The sequence below is a fragment of the Salmo salar genome, chromosome 18 (genome assembly GCF_965601325.2).
Source record: "Salmo salar chromosome 18, fSalSal1, whole genome shotgun sequence".
In the NCBI taxonomy this organism is placed as follows: domain Eukaryota; kingdom Metazoa; phylum Chordata; class Actinopteri; order Salmoniformes; family Salmonidae; genus Salmo; species Salmo salar.
This window is the reverse complement of record NC_138308.1, coordinates 49,208,680-49,230,160: the sequence shown is the minus strand read 5'-3', so window position 1 is coordinate 49,230,160 and position 21,481 is coordinate 49,208,680. Positions and strand designations below refer to the sequence as shown.

The following is a 21,481-nucleotide window of genomic DNA, read 5'->3' as shown; positions in this document are numbered from 1 at the left end:
TCTCCACTGTGTTCCTGCAGTAATGTAGAGTTACTACTGATGCCTTCCGTCTCCACTGTGTCCCTGCAGTAATGTAGAGTTACTACTGATGCCTTCCCTGTCTCCACTGTGTTCCTGCAGTAATGTAGAGTTACTACTGATGCCTTCCCTGTCTCCACTGTGTCCCTGCAGTAATGTAGAGTTACTACTGATGCCTTCCCTGTCTCCACTGTGTTCCTGCAGTAATGTAGAGTTACTACTGATGCCTTCCGTCTCCACTGTGTCCCTGCAGTAATGTAATGTAGTTACGACTGACGCCTTCCCTGTCTCCACTGTGTCCCTGCAGTAATGTAATGTAGAGTTACTACGGATGCCTTCCCTGTCTCCACTGTGTCCCTGCAGTAATGTAATGTAGAGTTACTACTGATGCCTTCCCTGTCTCCACTGTGTCCCTGCAGTAATGTAGAGTTACTACTGATGCCTTCCCTGTCTCCACTGTGACCCCGCAGTAATGTAGAGTTACTACTGATGCCTTCCCTGTCTCCACTGTGTCCCTGCAGTAATGTAGAGTTACTACTGATGCCTTCCCTGTCTCCACTGTGTCCCTGCAGTAATGTAATGTAGAGTTACTACTGATGCCTTCCCTGTCTCCACTGTGTCCCTGCAGTAATGTAGAGTTACTACTGACGCCTTCCCTGTCTCCACTGTGTCCCTGAAGTAATGTAATGTAGAGTTACTACTGATGCCTTCCCTGTCTCCACTGTGACCCCGCAGTAATGTAGAGTTACTACTGATGCCTTCCCTGTCTCCACTGTGACCCCGCAGTAATGTAGAGTTACTACTGACGCCTTCCCTGTCTCCACTGTGTCCCTGCAGTAATGTAGAGTTACTACTGATGCCTTCCCTGTCTCCACTGTGACCCCGCAGTAATGTAGAGTTACTACTGATGCCTTCCCTGTCTCCACTGTGTCCCTGCAGTAATGTAGAGTTACTACTGACGCCTTCCCTGTCTCCACTGTGTCCCTGCAGTAATGTAGAGTTACTACTGACGCCTTCCCTGTCTCCACTGTGTCCCTGAAGTAATGTATTGTAGAGTTACTACTGATGCCTTCCCTGTCTCCACTGTGACCCCGCAGTAATGTAGAGTTACTACTGATGCCTTCCCTGTCTCCACTGTGACCCCGCAGTAATGTAATGTAGAGTTACTACTGATGCCTTCCCTGTCTCCACTGTGTCCCTGCAGTAATGTAGAGTTACTACTGACGCCTTCCCTGTCTCCACTGTGTCCCTGCAGTAATGTAGAGTTACTACTGATGCCTTCCCTGTCTCCACTGTGTCCCTGCAGTAATGTAGAGTTACTACTGATGCCTTCCCTGTCTCCACTGTGTCCCTGCAGTAATGTAGAGTTACTACTGATGCCTTCCCTGTCTCCACTGTGTCCCTGCAGTAATGTAATGTAGAGTTACTACTGATGCCTTCCCTGTCTCCACTGTGACCCCGCAGTAATGTAGAGTTACTACTGATGCCTTCCCTGTCTCCACTGTGTCCCTGCAGTAATGTAATGTAGAGTTACTACTGATGCCTTCCCTGTCTCCACTGTGTCCCTGCAGTAATGTAATGTAGAGTTACTACTGATGCCTTCCCTGTCTCCACTGTGTCCCTGCAGTAATGTAGAGTTACTACTGATGCCTTCCCTGTCTCCACTGTGTCCCTGCAGTAATGTAGAGTTACTACTGACGCCTTCCCTGTCTCCACTGTGTCCCTGCAGTAATGTAATGTAGAGTTACTACTGATGCCTTCCCTGTCTCCACTGTGTCCCCGCAGTAATGTAGAGTTACTACTGACGCCTTCCCTGTCTCCACTGTGTCCCTGCAGTAATGTAGAGTAACTACTGACGCCTTCCCTGTCTCCACTGTGTCCCCGCAGTAATGTAGAGTTACTACTGATGCTTTCCCTGTCTCCACTGTGTCCCTGCAGTAATGTAGAGTTACTACTGATGCCTTCCCTGTCTCCACTGTGTCCCTGCAGTAATGTAGAGTTACTACTGACGCCTTCTGTCTCCACTGTGTCCCCGCAGTAATGTAGAGTTACTACTGATGCCTTCCCTGTCTCCACTGTGTCCCCGCAGTAATGTAGTTACTACTGATGCCTTCTGTCTCCACTGTGTCCCTGCAGTAATGTAGAGTTACTACTGATGCCTTCTGTCTCCACTGTGTCCCTGCAGTAATGTAATGTAGAGTTACTACTGACGCCTTCCCTGTCTCCACTGTGTCCCTGCAGTAATGTAGAGTTACTACTGACGCCTTCCCTGTCTCCACTGTGTCCCTGCAGTAATGTAATGTAGAGTTACTACTGATGCCTTCTGTCTCCACTGTGTCCCCGCAGTAATGTAGAGTTACTACTGATGCCTTCTGTCTCCACTGTGTCCCTGCAGTAATGTAGAGTTACTACTGATGCCTTCCCTGTCTCCACTGTGTCCCTGCAGTAATGTAGAGTTACTACTGATGCCTTCCCTGTCTCCACTGTGTCCCTGCAGTAATGTAGAGTTACTACTGATGCCTTCCCTGTCTCCACTGTGTCCCTGCAGTAATGTAGAGTTACTACTGACGCCTTCCCTGTCTCCACTGTGTCCCTGCAGTAATGTAATGTAGAGTTACTACTGACGCCTTCCCTGTCTCCACTGTGTCCCTGCAGTAATGTAATGTAGAGTTACTACTGATGCCTTCCCTGTCTCCACTGTGTCCCTGCAGTAATGTAGAGTTACTACTGATGCCTTCTGTCTCCACTGTGTCCCTGCAGTAATGTAATGTAGAGTTACTACTGATGCCTTCCCTGTCTCCACTGTGTCCCTGCAGTAATGTAGAGTTACTACTGATGCCTTCTGTCTCCACTGTGTCCCCGCAGTAATGTAGAGTTACTACTGACGCCTTCCCTGTCTCCACTGTGTCCCTGCAGTAATGTAGAGTTACTACTGATGCCTTCCCTGTCTCCACTGTGTCCCTGCAGTAATGCCATGTGTGGGAAGGTACAGTGCACTAACGTAGACACCAACAACCCCCCTCCTGGAGGCTCCGTCAGTAACCAGATCATTGACGGTTCTTCATGTGTCAACGCAGACTTTAACCTCGGCACCGATGTTCTGGACCCTGCCTATGTCAACCAGGGCAGCCCCTGTGCCAAGGGGATGGTGAGGCTTATGGATGATCATTTTGGTTTCGGTGTGTCTTCGTCTTTGTCTCTTTCTGTCTTTCTAAGATGATGTCACTTCTTCCACAGGGCGGGTGGTGTGTGTGTTGACAGGGCGGGTGGTGTGTGTGTGTTGACCCAGTAGGAGAACAATAATGCTTTGTAGACATTGCTATGGGAGGTTTGTTTGAATCCAGAGATAATATCCAGTACTCATGTCTTTTCTTCCAGGCCTGTCTTGACTTCCAGTGTGTGAATGCCTCAGCTCTACTGTCTGTGAACCTCCACTGTGATGCCAACAACACATGTAACAGCCGGGGGGTAAGAGAAGGTCTCGTCCTCTAGAAGGGGTTGATAACATCACGTGTTACAGGCTATCTGATGGTCTCTACTGGGGAGAGGTCTCGTCCTCTAGAAGGGGTTGATAACATCACGTATTACAGGCTATCTGATGGTCTCTTCTGGGGAGAGGTCTCGTCCTCTAGAAGGGGTTGATAACATCACGTATTACAGGCTATCTGATGGTCTCTTCTGGAGAGAGGCCTGTGTCTATTGCATTGGTTGGTTGATTGGTTAATTGATTGGTATATGTCCCCCAGGTGTGTAACAACCTGGGCCACTGCCACTGTAATGACGGCTGGGGACCTCCTGACTGTGCCAAGTCAGGGAGAGGGGGCAGTGTGGACAGCGGGCCTGCTCAGATAGGTACTGCACACCTTTCCTCTCTCTACCTGCCTGCCTGTCCTTATAGACAGGTACTGTTCACTGCACACCTTTCCTCTCTCTACCTGCCTGTCATTATAGATAGGTAATGTTCACTGCACACCTTTCCTCCCTCTACCTGCCTGTCATTATAGATAGGTAATGTTCACTGCACACCTTTCCTCTCTCTACCTGCCTGTCATTATAGATAGGTAATGTTCACTGCACACCTTTCCTCTCTCTACCTGCCTGTCATTATAGATAGGTACTGTTCACTGCACACCTTTCCTCTCTCTACCTGCCTGCTTGTCATTATAGATAGGTAATGTTCACTGCACACCTTTCCTCCCTCTACCTGCCTGTCATTATAGATAGGTAATGTTCACTGCACACCTTTCCTCTCTACCTGCCTGTCATTATAGATAGGTAATGTTCACTGCACACCTTTCCTCTCTCTACCTGCCTGCCTGTCATTATAGATAGGTACTGTTCACTGCACACCTTTCCTCTCTCTACCTGCCTGTCATTATAGATAGGTAATGTTCACTGCACACCTTTCCTCTCTCTACCTGCCTGCCTGTCCTTATAGATAGGTAATGTTCACTGCACACCTTTCCTCTCTCTACCTGCCTGGCTGTCCTTATAGATAGGTACTGTTCACTGCACACCTTTCCTCTCTCTACCTGCCTGTCATTATAGATAGGTAATGTTCACTGCACACCTTTCCTCTCTCTACCTGCCTGTCATTATAGATAGGTAATGTTCACTGCACACCTTTCCTCTCTCTACCTGCCTGCCTGTCATTATAGATAGGTACTGTTCACTGCACACCTTTCCTCTCTCTACCTGCCTGCCTGTCCTTATAGATAGGTACTGTTCACTGCACACCTTTCCTCTCTCTACCTGCCTGCCTGTCCTTATAGATAGGTACTGTTCACTGCACACCTTTCCTCTCTCTACCTGCCTGCCTGTCATTATAGATAGGTAATGTTCACTGCACACCTTTCCTCTCTCTACCTGCCTGTCCTTATAGATATGTACTGTTCACTGCACACCTTTCCCCTCTCTACCTGCCTGTCATTATAGATGGGTAATGTTCACTGCACACCTTTCCCCTCTCTACCTGCCTGTCATTATAGATGGGTAATGTTCACTGCACACCTTTCCCCTCTCTACCTGCCTGTCATTATAGATGGGTAATGTTCACTGCACACCTTTCCTCTCTCTACCTGCCTGCCTGTCATTATAGATAGGTAATGTTCACTGCACACCTTTCCTCTCTCTACCTGCCTGCCTGTCATTATAGATAGGTAATGTTCACTGCACACCTTTCCTCTCTCTACCTGCCTGCCTGTCATTATAGATAGGTAATGTTCACTGCACACCTTTCCTCTCTCTACCTGCCTGCCTGTCATTATAGATAGGTAATGTTCACTGCACACCTTTCCTCTCTCTACCTGCCTGCCTGTCCTTATAGATAGGTAATGTTCACTGCACACCTTTCCTCTCTCTACCTGCCTGCCTGTCCTTATAGATAGGTACTGTTCACTGCACACCTTTCCTCTCTCTACCTGCCTGCCTGTCATTATAGATAGGTACTGTTCACTGCACACCTTTCCTCTCTCTACCTGCCTGCCTGTCCTTATAGATAGGTACTGTTCACTGCACACCTTTCCTCTCTCTACCTGCCTGTCATTATAGATAGGTACTGTTCACTGCACACCTTTCCTCTCTCTACCTGCCTGTCCTTATAGATAGGTACTGCACACCTTTCCTCTCTCTACCTACCTGCCTGTCCTTATAGATATGTACTGTTCACTGCACACCTTTCCCCTCTCTACCTGCCTGTCATTATAGATGGGTAATGTTCACTGCACACCTTTCCCCTCTCTACCTGCCTGTCATTATAGATGGGTAATGTTCACTGCACACCTTTCCTCTCTCTACCTGCCTGTCATTATAGATAGGTAATGTTCACTGCACACCTTTCCTCTCTCTACCTGCCTGCCTGTCATTATAGATAGGTAATGTTCACTGCACACCTTTCCTCTCTCTACCTGCCTGCCTGTCATTATAGATGGGTACTGTTCATTCCATGAGGGACGGCCTGCTGACCTTCACTAATAACTCTCCCTCTGCTGCTCCCAGATTATTCCCTGAGGGACGGCCTGCTGATCTTCTTCCTGCTGGTGGTTCCCATCCTGGTCCTGCTGGTGTTAGTGCTGCTCTATGTGTTTAGAAGGGATACCCTGGAAAGATGCCTCAAAGGACCACGCTCCAGACGCTCGAGGTAAACCCAGTCATGGATATAAACAATGTCTATCGCCATGGTTTATATGCGAGTATAGTCATAACCAATTTAAAAAATAAATAAATAAAATCATGACAGCTGTGATGGAAACAGGATGTGGAAACATATATATTGAACTTGACATTTTTATTCGGTACTTGAATACTTTAGCGAAGAAGTACATTTTGTATGCACTGTCATCACGCACTGATTTTTATCAGCAAAAAAAAGTATATTTGGTGGAAAAATGTGCATATTTTCGTAATGCGGATTCTAGAGTATTCCTCTGAAAATCTATCGCTAATTGGATGGACACCTAGCTATGGACACTTAGTTGAAGTTGGAAGTTTACATACACTTTAGCCAAATACATTTAAACTCAATTTTTCACAATTCCTGACATTTAATCCTAGTAAAAATTCCCTGTTTTAGGTCAGTCAGGATCACCACTTTATTTTAAGAATGTGACATGTCAGAATAATAGTAGAGAGAACGATGTATTTCAGCTTTTGTTTCTTTCATCACATTCCCAGTGGGGAATGTGATGAAAGAAGTTTACATTCACTCAATTAGTATTTGGTAGCATTGCCTTTAATTTGTTCAACTTGGGTCAAATGTTTTGGGTAGCCTTCCACAAGCTTCCCACAATAAGTTGGGTGAATTTTGGCCCATTCCTCCTGACTGAGCTGGTGTAACTGAGTCAGGTTTGTCGGCCTCCTTGCTCGCACACGCTTTTCAGTTCTGCCGACAAATGTTCTATAGGTTTGAGGTCAGGGCTTTGTGATGGCCACTCCAATACCTTGACTTTGTTGTCCTTAAGCCATTTTGCCACAACTTTGGAAGTATACCTGGGGTCATTGTCCATTTGGAAGACCCATTTGTGTCCACACGTTAACTTCCTGGCTGATGTCTTGAGATGTTGCTTCAATATATCCACATCATTTTCCTGCCTCATGATGCCATCTATTTTGTGAAGTGCACCAGTCCCTCCTGCAGCAAAGCACCCCCACAACATGATGCTGCCACCCCCGTGCTTCACGGTTGGGATGGTGTTCTTCGGTTTGCAAGGCTCCCCCTTTTTCCTCCAAACATAACGATGGTCATTATGGCCAAACAGTTCTATTTTCGTTTCATCAGACCAGAGGACATTTCTCCAAAATGTACAATCTTTGTCCCCATGTGCAGTTGCAAACTGTAGTCTGGCTTTTTTATGGCGGTTTTGGAGCAGTGGCATCTTCCTTGCTGAGCGGCCTTTCAGGTTATGTCGATATAGGACTCGTTTTACTGTGGATATAGATACTTTTGTACCTGTTTCCTCCAGCATATTCACAAGGTCCTTTGCTGTTGTTCTGGGATTGATTTGCACTTTTCGCACCGAAGTACATTCATCTCTAGAGACACAACGCGTCTCCTTCCTGAGCGTTATGACGGCTGTGTGGTCCCATGGTGTTTATACTTGCTTACTATTGTTTGTACAGATGAACATGGTACCTTCAGGCGTTTGGAAATTGCTCCCAAGGATGAACCAGACTTGTGGAGGTCTACACTTTTCTTTCTGAGGTCTTGACTGATTTTCTTTTGATTTTCCCATGATGTCAAGCAAAGAGGCACTGAGTTTGAAGGTAGGCCTTGAAATACATCGAGGTACACCTCCAATTGAATCAAATTATGTCAATTAGCCCATCAGAAGCTTCTAAAGCCATGACATCATTTTCTGGAATTTTCCAAGCTGTTTAAAGACAGTCAACTTAGTGTATGTAAACTTCTGACCCACTGGAATTGTGATACATTTACATTTAAGTCATTTAGCAGACGCTCTTATCCAGAGCGACTTACAAATTGGTGCATTCACCTTATGATATCCAGTGGAACAACCACTTTACAATAGTGCATCTAAATATTTTAAGGGGGGGGGGGGGGTTAGAAGGATTACTTTATCCTATCCTAGGTATTCCTTAAAGAGGTGGGGTTTCAGGTGTCTCCGGAAGGTGGTGACTGACTCCGCTGTCCTGGCGTCGTGAGGGAGCTTGTTCCACCATTGGGGTGCCAGAGCAGTGAACAGTTTTGACTGGGCTGAGCGGGAACTGTGCTTCCTCAGAGGTAGGGGGGCCAGCAGGCCAGAGGTGGATGAACGCAGTGCCCTTGTTTGGGTGTAGGGCCTGATCAGAGCCTGAAGGTATGGAGGTGCCGTTCCCTTCACAGCTCCGTAGGCAATCACCATGGTCTTGTAGCGGATGCGAGCTTCAACTGGAAGCCAGTGGAGAAAGCGGAGGAGCGGGGTGACGTGAGAGAACTTGGGAAGGTTGAACACCAGACGGGCTGCGGCGTTCTGGATGAGTTGTAGGGGTTTAATGGCACAGGCAGGGAGCCCAGCCAACAGCGAGTTGCAGTAATCCAGACGGGAGATGACAAGTGCCTGGATTAGGACCTGCGCCGCCTCCTGTGTGAGGCAGGGTCGTACTCTGCGAATGTTGTAGAGCATGAACCTACAGGATCGGGTCACCGCCTTGATGTTAGTGGAGAATGACAGGGTGTTGTCCAGGATCACGCCAAGGTTCTTAGCACTCTGGGAGGAGGACACAAGGGAGTTGTCAACCGTGATGGTGAGATCATGGAACGGGCAGTCCTTCCCCGGGAGGAAGAGCAGATCCGTCTTGCCGAGGTTTAGCTTGAGCTGGTGATCTGTCATCCACACTGATATGTCTATGATACAGTGAATAAGTGAAATAATCTGTCTGTAAAATTGTTGGAAAAATTACTTGTGTCATGCACAAAGTAGATGTCCTAACCGACTTGCCAAAACTATAGTTTGTTGACAAGAAATGTGTGGAGTGGTTGAAAAACGAGTTTTAATGACTCCAACCTAAGTGTATGTAAACTTCCGACTTCAACTGTAGCTTATGGACGCCTAGCTTATGAGTAACCCAACAAAATGTCAATAAAGATTCTTGTCTCTGTAAATTGGGTTCATCTCATCACAAAACTTTACAAACCTAGATGGTGGCACTTGATTAGTTTAACAGGTTGTGTAACATAGAAATTGTATGAGATTTAAAAGCATATAGTATGTAAAACTGGGTGACTTTCACCCGGTCACAGCTGTTGCATTTCACATGATGATTTATAATGTACGCAGGTCAGGGAACACAGCGACTGGCCAAGCGAATGGCAATGTCCCGAAACAACCAACTCCACCTACCCCAGCAACACAGGCCCCACCCCCTCAGGTAAACTGTTCTCCCGGCAACACAGGCCCCACCCCCTCGGGTAAACTGTTCTCCCGGCAACACAGGCCCCACCCCCTCGGGTAAATAGTTCCACTGCATGTACAGTGGGATCTGATATTGACACCCTTGATGAAGATGAGCAAAAATGACCACAAAATAAATAATTCAAATACTGATCTATTAAAAAAAAAATGAAATTATATTATTTAATACATCATTCTCAAAGGTATGGGTCAAAATTATTGACACCCCTGTTTTCAATACCTTTCAGTACCTGACCTTGTGAGGATAACAGCACTGAGCCTTTCTATAAAATATTTTGAGTTTGAGAACACTTTGGGAGGGATCTTAGACCAGTCCTCCATACAGAACACATTAGGAGGGATCTCAGACCAGTCCTCCATACAGAACACATTGGGAGGGATCTTAGACCAGTCCTCCATACAGAACACATTGGGAGGGATCTTAGACCAGTCCTCCATACAGAACACATTAGGAGGGATCTTAGACCAGTCCTCCATACAGAACACATTAGGAGGGATCTTAGACCAGTCCTCCATACAGAACACATTAGGAGGGATCTTAGACCAGTCCTCCATACAGAACACATTAGGAGGGATCTTAGACCAGTCCTCCATACAGAACACATTAGGAGGGATCTTAGACCAGTCCTCCATACAGAACACATTAGGAGGGATCTTAGAGTGGGCTAAACAACACAAACCGATCTAGGCCCTTTTCCAGTAAGTGACTTATTAATCATTTTACATGTTTTAGTAATTCTGCTCTCCATCTGTTTCCAGCCAATGTCTACATATCCACCATCCTCTACCTCAGGACCCAGGTTATTAATGCTTTATCATAGCATATTTTGACTTTCATTTGGGGGGGGTAAAAGTGTCATATTACATATGCCTTAGTTGTATGTTTTATTTTTAATGTTGATTTTGTTTTAATATGTCACTTAGGTATGGAGAAAACAACAACAATTGGAACCAGCCTCCGCCCACCCAGCCGCCTCTCCCCCAGCAAGGACCAGGTGTTCCCAAACCCATCCCTCCCAAGCATTGACCCTGACACAAACACCCCTTTGAACATAATGGGGCTCTTCCATTACTCGTTATTGTAAATTGCATATTTTGGATTTTTACTCACATTGTATGTTAAATTGAGATATCCACAAACTTTTTAAAAACATTTTATTGCAGGAACATGATTTGGTGACAGGGACTTTTTAAGATATTGCTTTTTACATTATACTACGGAAATGAAGGTAACACATTTTGTAATAAAAATATACATATTGTTGATATTGTTAAGTTCCAGAAAGGCTCAATTTATTTTATGAGCTGTTTACAAGAGGTTTTTTTTATATTTAAATGTTACTCATAATAAATATTGAATATAACATTTCTCGCCGTTATTTTCCTGTGTATTATTAGGCCTGTGTATTATTCCGAGGTACAGTAGAATATTATCCGAGTTTCTAAACCCAGAGGCTCAACATCACCAGATTTCTGGTAACGCTTGTGAAACAGACCATGCCAGGGTTTGAAAAGTCAAATCCAATTATTTCTCACATACTTTGTAGACAACAGGTGTAGACTTACAGTGGAAATGCTTACCTACAGGTTATTTTCCAACAACGCAGAGTTAAAGAACTTTTTTTTGTTTTTTTAAATAGTGACACGAGGAATAAATACAGTGAATAACACTGACGAGTAGATAGTAACATGGCTATATACAGGGAGTAGATAGTAACATGGCTATATACAGGGAGTAGATAGTAACATGGCTATATACAGGGAGCAGATAGTAACATGGCTATATACAGGGAGCAGATGGTGACATGGCTATATACAGGGAGCAGATGGTGACATGGCTATATACAGGGAGTAGATGGTGACATGGCTATATACAGGGAGTAGATGGTGACATGGCTATATACAGGGAGTAGATGGTGACATGGCTATATACAGGGAGTAGATGGTGACATGGCTATATACAGGGAGTAGATGGTGACATGGCTATATATATATATATATATATATATATATATATATATATAGTGCATTTGGAAAGTATTTAGACCCCATGACTTTCTCCACATTACTTTTACGTTAGTCTTATTCTAAAAAAAATAATACATTAATAATCAATCTACACACAATACCCCATAATGACAAAGTGAAAACAGGTTTAGAAGTTTTTGCACATTTCTAAGAAAAAAAATAAGTATTCAGACAATTTGCTATGAGACTCATTGAGTTCAGGTGCATCCTGTTTCCATTGATCATCTTTGAGATGTTTCTACAACTTGATTGAAGTCCACCTGTGGTAAATTCAATTGATTGTACATGATTTGGAAAGGCACACACCTCTCTATATAAGATCCCACAGTTGACAGTGCATCTCAGAAGGAATTGTCAGTAGACCTCCGAGACAGGATTGTGTCAAGGCACAGATATAGGGATGGGAACCCAACAATTTCTGTAGGATTGAAGGTCCCCAAGAACACAGTGGCCTCCATCATTCTTAAATGGAAGAAGTTTGGAACCACCAAGACTCTTCCAAGAGCTGACCGCCCGGCCAAACTGAGCATTCAGGGGAGAAGGGCCTTGGTCAGGGAGGTGACCAAGAACCTGATGGTCACTCTGACAGAGCTCCAGAGTTCCTCTGTGGAGATGGTTGTCCTTCTGGAAGGTTCTCCCAGCTCTGCAGCACTCCACCAGGCCAGACGGAAGCCACTCCTCAGTATAAAGGCACGTGACAGCCTGCTTGGAGTTTGCCAAAAGAAATCTAAAGACTCTCAGACCATGAGAAACAAGATTCTCTAGTCTGATGAAACCAAGGTTAAACTCTTTGGCCTGAAGGCCAAGCATCATGTCTGGTGGAAACTTGGCACCATCCCTATGGTGAAGCATAGTGGTGGCAGCATCATGCTGTGGGGATGTTTTTCAGCGGCAGGGACTGGGTGACTAGTTAGGATTGAGAGATTAACTGAGCAAAGTACAGAGATCTTTGATGAAAACCTGCTCCAGAGTGCTCAGAACCTCAGACTGTGGCGAAGGTTCACCTTCCAACAGGACAACAACCCTAAGAACACAGCCAAGAAAACGCATGAGTGGCGTCGGGACAAGTTTCTGAATATTCTTGAGTGGCCCAGTCAGAGCCCGGACTTGAACCCGACCGAACATCTCTGGATAGACCTGAAAATAGATGTGCAGTGACGTTCCCCATCCAACCTGACAGAGCTTCAGAGGATCTACAGAGAAGGATGGGAGAAACTCCCCAAAATACAGATGTGCCAAGCTTATAGCGTCATACCCAAGAAGACTCGAGGCTGTAATCGTTGCCAAAGGTGCTTCAACAAAGTACTGAGTAAAGGGTCTGAATACTTATGTGGTATTCTAACCAGGGGTCAAAGTATAATTAATTTATTCCAGGTACCGGGCATTCTATATGTTAACACTTGCACCAGCATGTTTTATGGGCCGAATCATAGAATTTCATATAGAACCCAGAGATCCTATTAATTCAATAGGATCTCTGTGGGCCTGGCGATAAAGATTTGTCATTTAACTTAATGTATTACCTTTTTATTGTGGCATAAACACAACCAGTCATGTTTTCATCTGATTGTCAAACATTCTCTACTAGACTACCCACTCACGTTCATTCCCTCACAAACACATTTCAAGCCTCTAAACAGTGGTGAACGGAAAGAGACATCGGTTACACAACAGCAACAAAAAGGGGTAATGACATTTTGGCTGGCTATTGTCATTAGGCCAGAATTTATGCGTCCACTGCTGTCCTCGTGCATCTCGGTATCTGCCACTCATCTCTGCCTTGGAAAATGTCAGTGTTCTTATCGAAACACATGGCATTTTGGAGCATAATATATACCACCCACCACATGCCTCTTACATGTGGTAATGGTTAAAAAAAATTGTAATAGGCTACAATGTTCTTAACATTTAGTTTTAATTATTGTGATGGGCTCATGTTTTACCGGTTTGGCATACCCTCACTTTATTTTGCCGGGATACCTTACCACCTTACTTCTCCCCCCCCCCCCCCCCCCCCTGATTCTGACTAAGGAAGTCGCGAGGTTCTGCTCGCCTGAATATTAGAGTCAATGAGAAGGAAGTGAAAAATTATTCTTTAGTTATTAATTTTTCTTGAAATATAAAAAAGGTAAAACCTAGTTTCGAGCCGATGTCTTTAAGTAGTTGAACATGTTTTAACTCCCACGTCGCGAAAGTGACAAACTGACACGTCTTCATTTTCGTCAAAACCAACAGAGAGAGCACACTCCTGTCCACATCTAGGGGACCACAGTGGAGAATCTTTAAAAACTTCAAGTTCCTTGGTGTACACATCACTGACAATATGAAATGGTCCACACAGACAGTGGGGTAAAGAAGGTGCAACAGGATGCTGGAGACATTCAGCTCGGCCCCTAAAACCCTCACAAACTTTTGCAGATGCATAATTGAGAGCATCCTGTCGGGCTGTATCACCGCCTGGTATGGCAACTGCGCTGTCTGCAACCGCAGGGCTCTCCAGAGAGTGGTGCGGTCTATCCAACGCATCACCGGGGGAACACTGCCTGTTCTCCAGGACACCTACAGCACCCGATGTCACAGGAAGTCCAAAAAGATAATCAAGGACATCAACCAGCCGAGCCACTACCCATTCAGCCCGCTATCATCCAGAAGGCGAGGTCAGTACAGGTGCAGCTGGGACAGAGAGACTGAAAAACATCTATCTGAAGGCCATCAGACTGTTAAATAGCCATCACTAGCCGGCTACCACCCGGTTACTCAACCGTGCACATTAGAGGCTGCTGCCCCATATACATAGACATGGAATCACGGGTCACTTTAATAATGGAACACTGGTCACTTTAATAATGGAACACTAGTCACTTTAATAATGTTTACATACTGCTTTACTCATTTCATATGTATATACTGTATTCTATTCTACTGTTTTTTAGTCAGTACCACTCCAACATTGCTTGTCTTCATATATTTCTTAATTACATACATTTTACCATTAGATGTGTGTCTTGTAGTGAATTGTTAGATACACTGCACTGTTGGAGCTAGAAACACAAGCATTTCGCTACACCCACAATAACATCTGCTAAATATGTGAATGTGACCTTTAACATTTGATTTGATTTGTCGGAGTGCCTTTGAAGCGGCTGGCACATGCGCAGTTCGACACGAGAGGACCCTTAGACGTGTGTATACGCATGTGTTTATCTAGCCAACCTCGACATGACATCGCCTACAACTATGATCGGGGATTTGTGTTGGAGAATCAGTTTTAGCCTTGTCTCTGTACTGTGTTTTGTATTCCTCTGAACATGCCATTGGTTTGGTAGAACCTCCAGCACCATAGGAGGCAGCACTGTTCCATAAACTAGTACATTTACCCAAACAAAAACACCATCGAAGTACTGGATTAACAAGTGGACCTGTTATGGGTCTGGAAGAGGACTTTCCTCAACAACAACAAATAGTTTCATAATGTTGCAAAGGTGACACATCGTTCCGTCGATGGATCTAAATGAAGATCGTGTTGTAATTTGCGATGTGCACCCGGATATGTTTGTGTGTTCTCTGCGGTCTACCTGCAGCAGGGAAGTCAACGCTTGCACAGGCGGTCACCTCTCACACCGCACAACGAGGATGGAGGTCCGTCGTCATTTCTTATGACGACCTGATTCCCGGTGAAGCTTTCAATGTGGAAGAAGTCGAGGATGAAGAGGATATACCGCGATCGCAGACGGTACTTTACAAGTCTGAGTCCTGTTTATATCAATGTAGACTACTGAGAACCGTTAATGCTCAACTGGGATGTTTTTGTGCTGGAATTCAATCAAAATCTGCATTATTGCATTACACTGCCTGTAAATCTACTGCAATTAGACAACATTTTACCAGAGGAATCAAAAATGGAGTTAGTTTCCATATAAATGCGTCATAGGTTTAATTGATATACTATTTGAAATAGCCAACAGAGGTTTTGTCTGAATTTATTCCTCATGTCACTGTGCCTGCCAAACCCCCATGTCTTTCAGCAAACTAAATGGAAGTTGCACAGACAAGCGGTGCTACAGTGTGTTGAACAGTTCCTACAGAGTCCTCCAGAGCTGGGACAGTTACCACCGAGCATCTACCAGATCAACAGTGATGCCTGGAGTCGTCTCCTTCACGCCGCTCAGGTCTGCGGGACGTCGGTGGGCTCTTCTCAGGTTTACCCGTCACCTTTAGCTCGACCACCTCCGCCGCTCGTCATTCTGCTGGACGACAACTTCTACTATCCAAGCATGAGATATGAGGTGTACCAACTGGCCAGGAAACGTATGTTAAATTGATGAGAAACTTTGGTTAAACTGCCATTTTTTATGGGCAATTCCTAGCTACAGATTATCTTGCGTGCAATGCGATAAAACCAAAGATTTTTGGTGGCCATTACTGGGCATTACAATAAAACAAGTCGAACCTTTATATAACTAGGCAAGTCAGTTATGAACAAATTTAAACGGTTTAAAATGACAGGCCTTCCCTGGCTAAACCCGGACGACGCTGGGCCAATGGTGTCCCGCCCTATTGGACTCCTGATCACGACCGGGTGTGCTTCTACACCTGCATTGCTTGCTCTTTAGGGGTTTTAGGCTGGGTTTCTGTACAGCACTTTGAGACATCAGCTGATGTAAAAAAGGGCTTTATAAATACATTTGATTGATGCAGCCTGGAATCGAACCAGGGACTGTAGTGATGCCTCTTGCAGTGCCATAGGCAGCTGCGCCACTCGGGAGCCCAAGAAAGCCCCATGCAACCGGCTGCCAAAGAGTTTTCAACTAAATACTTCCTTCGTTCTCGAATTTTGTGAAGAAAAAAAAACATCTTAGAAATGTCTGTTTCCAGTTCCAGGTGTTTCTACAAAAACCAGCGGAAACTCAGAAAGATATTAAGTCCTTGTTTTGTACCGAGTGAGGAGGCTGCCGCACATTTAGGCTTTTCCAGCATCTTTACGGGAACTAGTTGTTGTTGGTGCGACCAAAACAAAGATCTACACACTTGCAAGATGCATATCTCACTAAATTACTCACTAACTGTAAATGACTGAATCAGAAACGCTGTTGTAGAGTTATTGCACCATCTGAAACGCTGTGAAATGTCTTGATAATATTGTATTTTAAGCTGTTTGAAGCTGGTGTACAAAACTGAAAGTACAAGATGCAAAAACAAAACTTAAGAACGGGAAGCATAGAAATTACACAAATTACACAGATCTACTGCTTCCTTAGACTTGTTTTTCAATGAGAATGACAGATCTATAAGTCACATTTCTATGTGCATTTGGTCTGGTCGGCCCAAAAAGTTACATTATTGGAGTTTTAAAACGTGTACCAAACAAAACCAATGATTTCAAAGCTAAACAAACCATACACCTCTTTACCCAAGGACTACTTTTAAATATGTCCACAGAAAACAAACACACATTTACAGGAACAACTGTGCAGATAAAGTTTGTTAACAGAATGAAACTGAGGTAGATTTGACCATAATTCTGTTACCAAACTATTGCATCTGCACAGTTTTTCCAGTAAATGTTTTTATTTGTTTATTTACTATGTAAATTGTTCAAACAAGTAGTCGTTGTGCATAGAATTGTATGTATGGTTTGTTAAACTTTGAAATCAATGTTTTTTTGTTTGTTTAGCATACAGAGACTGCTATGGTGTGTGGTCATCAACACCCCCTCCCAAAATGGCTGCTGTGCCATTTCTTCCACTTGCATTACTTGACATAGATCCAGAAAAACTAGATGTGTAAATCTAGTAAGTCCAGAACTGGCATAGTGTTAAATCGGAATCTCAGTGTAATTCCATTACCCGTGGAATTGCCCCGTATCTCCTCCTAACCAGTTAACGTTATGTGGTCATTTTTTATGAGTTATTAAATCATAGATATTATTTGCCTACATTGACATTTTTGTCTTTTGTAACAGACTCTGTGGGATTCTGTCAGGTGTACATCCACTGTCCCGTGGAGTTGTGTGTCAGGAGAAACCAGCTGAGGCCCCAGCCCTTACCCAGCAACGTTATAGTAGAGATGGCCAAGCGCATGGAGCCTCCAAACCCTCAGAGAAACACATGGGAGCAGAACAGTGTCACTCTGGACAGCAAAGACCACTTCACCGTAGAATACATGTGAGTGAGTCCAGGGAAGAGTCTCCTTACACAATCAATCAGACAGGAAATGTGATGTTAACGTAATCAAGTGTTACTATTTATGCATATTAACCTTGTGTTTCACCGTCTCCTTCAGCCAAAGGTTGGTGAAGGTGATCTCTACTGCGTTGGAGAACCCATTGAGTCCAGTCCTGGACAACACTGAGCAAAAGGTATGTTCTGTTAGTTCATGGAACCCACTGCCACTTCTGTGAAATCAATCAAATTTATTTATAAAGCCCTTCTTACATCAGCTGATATCTCAAAGTGCTGTACAGAAACCCAGCCTAAAACCCCAAACAGCAAGCAATGCAGGTGTAGAAGCACGGTGGCTAGGAAAAACTCCCTAGAAAGGCAGGAACCTAGGAAGAAACCTAGAGAGGAACCAGGCTATGAGGGGTGGCCAGTCCTCTTCTGGCTGTGCCGGGTGGAGATTATAACAGAACATGACCAAGATGTTAAAACGTTCATAGATGACCAGCAGGGTCAAATAATAATAATCACAGTAGTTGTCGAGGGTGCAACAGGTCAGCACCTCAGGAGTAAATGTCAGTTGGCTTTTCATAGCTGATGAAAACCCTCCTATATTCTGTAGGAGGCAGAGCAGCTTACAGTATGGTGATGAGCATTTTGACCATGTTAACGTGACCTCTGCTGTATTCTGTAGGAGGCCGATCGTCAGAGCTGTGGTGTATTCTATATTCTGTAGGAGGCTGACGGTCAGAGCTGTGGTGTCTCCTATATTCTGTAGGAGGCTGACCCTCAGAGCTGTGGTGTATCCTATATTCTGTAGGAGGCTGACGGTCAGAGCTGTGGTGTCTCTATTCTGTAGGAGACTGACCCTCAGAGCTGTGGTGTATCCTATATTCTGTAGGAGGCTGACCCTCAGAGCTGTGGTGTATTCTATATTCTGTAGGAGGCTGACCCTCAGAGCTGTGGTGTATCCTATATTCTGTAGGAGGCTGACCCTCAGAGCTGTGGTGTATCCTATATTCTGAAGGAGGCTGACCCTCAGAGCTGTGGTGTATCCTATATTCTGAAGGAGGCTGACCCTCAGAGCTGTGGTGTATTCTATATTCTGTAGGAGGCTGACCCTCAGAGCTGTGGTGTATCCTATATTCTGTAGGAGGCTGACTGTCAGAGCTGTGGTGTATTCTGAAGGAGGCTAACCCTCAGAGCTGTGGTGTATTCTGAAGGAGGCTGACCCTCAGAGCTGTGGTGTATTCTGTAGGAGGCTGACCCTCAGAGCTGTGGTGTATCCTATATTCTGTAGGAGGCTGATCGTCAGAGATGTGTGTCCAGTGTGGTCCACCAGGCTGACCAGGCCTGCAGACGCCTGGTCTCACAGGCCATGCAGGGGGCCAGAGGTTAGTATTCATCCTTACTGTGATCCTTAAAGCACACACACACACACACACACACACACACACACACACACACACACACACACACACACACACACACACACACTGATAGTGTTTTCCGGCTGAGAGTACTTAGCGACTCTGAACAGAACGCCAGACGTAATTTGCAAGCGGAAAATGTTGTCAGCCACACGCCCACTGGCAGTCGATCCCTAAAACCCGCCGTGCCGAACGAACGGCGAACAAAGGGCAGGTGAACAGCACATGGACATTTGGGTGTTTACACTCCCTTAAAGGTAGACTCAGTGAGATGACGTTGCTCGCACGAAATAAACACAACATCCGGTCCATTTCCACAACAACTAAGAGGTGTTGAAGCACGAGACGACTAAAGTTCTCTGTTTTGGAACGAGTACCAACCACGTCGTAGCAGCGTGAAGCTCACTCGTAAACACATGTCAGATACTCTTGACTGTGTGAGAGCATGGGAGCAAAGTCTTGCGTCGCGCTCGTCTCAAAATCTTGTTGCAACGTCATCTGGCTGAGTCTACCTTTTTAACATAATCAAGAGTTAATAGGGGCAAGGCATGTTTCACAGAGAGAATTAATGATTGTGTTTATATTGTCGGTTTCTAAGTAGAAAGTTTCTGGACTCACTACCTCCCTTACTTCTTTATATACTCACCAGTATATCACAACTCTTCATCCTCTATGTTCAGAACATCATCTTCCCCCAGAGAGGATGAGGTCTCTGGCAGCCCACTTCAATGAATCCAAAATCAGATTTCTCCAGGACCTGCGGAAACAAGTTCTCCACAGCCTTCCCTTAACCCAGGGAGAGAGCGTCGACGTGGAGCGGGTTGTGAACAGAGCCGTGGACGTCTTCAACAAAGAGAAACAGGAAATCATTGAAAGAGACCTTCCCCCTTATGACATAATACATGACACAGAAAATGAGGGATAGATGATAGCCATTATGTAACTTTCATTGATTCTATGTAAATAGTAATAAATATTGACATTTAGTAATTCATTTTCTATATTTTTCTGACAAAATGTCCACCCTGTTAGGTGCATATACAGGGTGGAACCTAACAAGCTGGAACCTAACAGGGTGGAAATGTGGAGGCTAACTTAAGCCGTAGGTAGCACTGTGGCTTATCAAGATCCAGCTAGCTATAATGGTGAACACTTGAAGAACATTATTTTTACTGTTCTGTCAAACACAATTTGAAATGATCAAATGTTCATCTAATTTAGCCTAACAGTGTGGACATTTTTAAGAGTGAGACCATACTGACTAACATCATGAAACGTTAAAATGTAGATCAAACCGAGTTGTTGATACATAATGTTGCTTTGCACTGTTATTGACACTTCCTGATTGTGATGTCATTATGGGAAGGAGTGTTTTTTTGTTGTTGTTTTTTTTAAAGGAGTATTACGCCAAACTAACAGGGTGGAAAGTAAAATTTGGGACACACAAAACATGTTAAATACAGTAACAACAAATACAATAATCGTGAGAGGAGGGAAAAAAAATTGATGACAGAGATTTTAAGTAGGACTATAAAATAATGAATAAATATTTTGAATATTTGATTATTTAATGGATTATATTTCTCATAGAAGTTGATGAATAGCACCTGGGGGGAAAAAAACTACATCCACTGAAAACAAAATTGTAAAAATGCAAACACAATCTGAGAATTATTAATGATCTGTTTGTTAATTTTTTATTTTTGCCTTTTTAACTGTGTTCTTAACAACACTATCAACAAGGCAGGTCCTACAGGCCCTAGTTTCTACCTTAACAACACTATCAACAAGGCAGGTCCTACAGGCCCTAGTTTCTACCTTCTTAACAACACTATCAACAAGGCAGGTCCTTAAGGCCCTAGTTTCTACCTTCTTAACAACACTATCTTAACAACACTATCAACAAGGCAGGTCCTACAGGCCCTAGTTTTGTCGCACCTGGACGTGTGGTCAGGTGCCACAAAGAGGGACTTGAGAAATTACATTTGGCTCAGAACAGGGCAGCACGGCTGGCCCTTGGATGTACTCGGAAAGCTAACATTAATAATATGCATGTCAATCTCTCCCAGCTCAATGTAGAGGAGAGATTGACTTCATCACTACTTGTATTTGTGAGAGGTATTGACATGTTGAATGCACTGAGCTGTCTGTTTAAACTACTGGTACACAGCTCAGACACCCATGCATACCCCACAAGACATGCCACCAGAGGTCTCTTCACAGTCCCCAAGTCCAGAACAAACTATGGGAGGCACACAGTACTACATAGATCAGGTAACTGATGTAAGCAGTAGAATCAGATTTTTTTAAAATGGAACAGCGAGGACTGTGAAGCAACACAAACATAGACACAGACACACTCATTCACACACACAATAACATACGCACTATACACACACGTACACATGGATTATGTATTGTAGATATGTGGTAGTGG

General features: G+C 44.4%; 2 protein-coding genes across 2 annotated transcripts in view; both read left to right on the top strand.

Annotated features, from left to right (window-relative positions):
• The window catches only part of LOC106577433 (disintegrin and metalloproteinase domain-containing protein 9), a 37,057-nt gene extending 26,261 nt beyond the window's left edge, over nt 1-10,796 (top strand). The window contains exons 16-22 of the mRNA XM_045701183.1: nt 2,986-3,166; nt 3,397-3,486; nt 3,765-3,870; nt 6,016-6,157; nt 9,294-9,384; nt 10,188-10,228; nt 10,353-10,796. Of these exons, the coding sequence (XP_045557139.1) occupies nt 2,986-3,166; nt 3,397-3,486; nt 3,765-3,870; nt 6,016-6,157; nt 9,294-9,384; nt 10,188-10,228; nt 10,353-10,455 (754 nt within the window). The 3' untranslated portion in view covers nt 10,456-10,796. The remainder of the gene's footprint in view (nt 1-2,985; nt 3,167-3,396; nt 3,487-3,764; nt 3,871-6,015; nt 6,158-9,293; nt 9,385-10,187; nt 10,229-10,352) is intronic.
• Nucleotides 10,797-14,693: 3,897 nt separating this feature from the next.
• pstk (phosphoseryl-tRNA kinase) lies at nt 14,694-20,615 on the top strand. Its single transcript, XM_014155402.3, is given in 7 exon segments — nt 14,694-14,984; nt 14,986-15,189; nt 15,482-15,764; nt 17,419-17,620; nt 17,739-17,814; nt 18,915-19,008; nt 19,725-20,615. Coding segments are annotated over 7 exon segments (1,131 nt in total). The 5' UTR covers nt 14,694-14,957; the 3' UTR covers nt 19,970-20,615.
• The last annotated feature ends 866 nt before the right edge of the window (nt 20,616-21,481 follow it).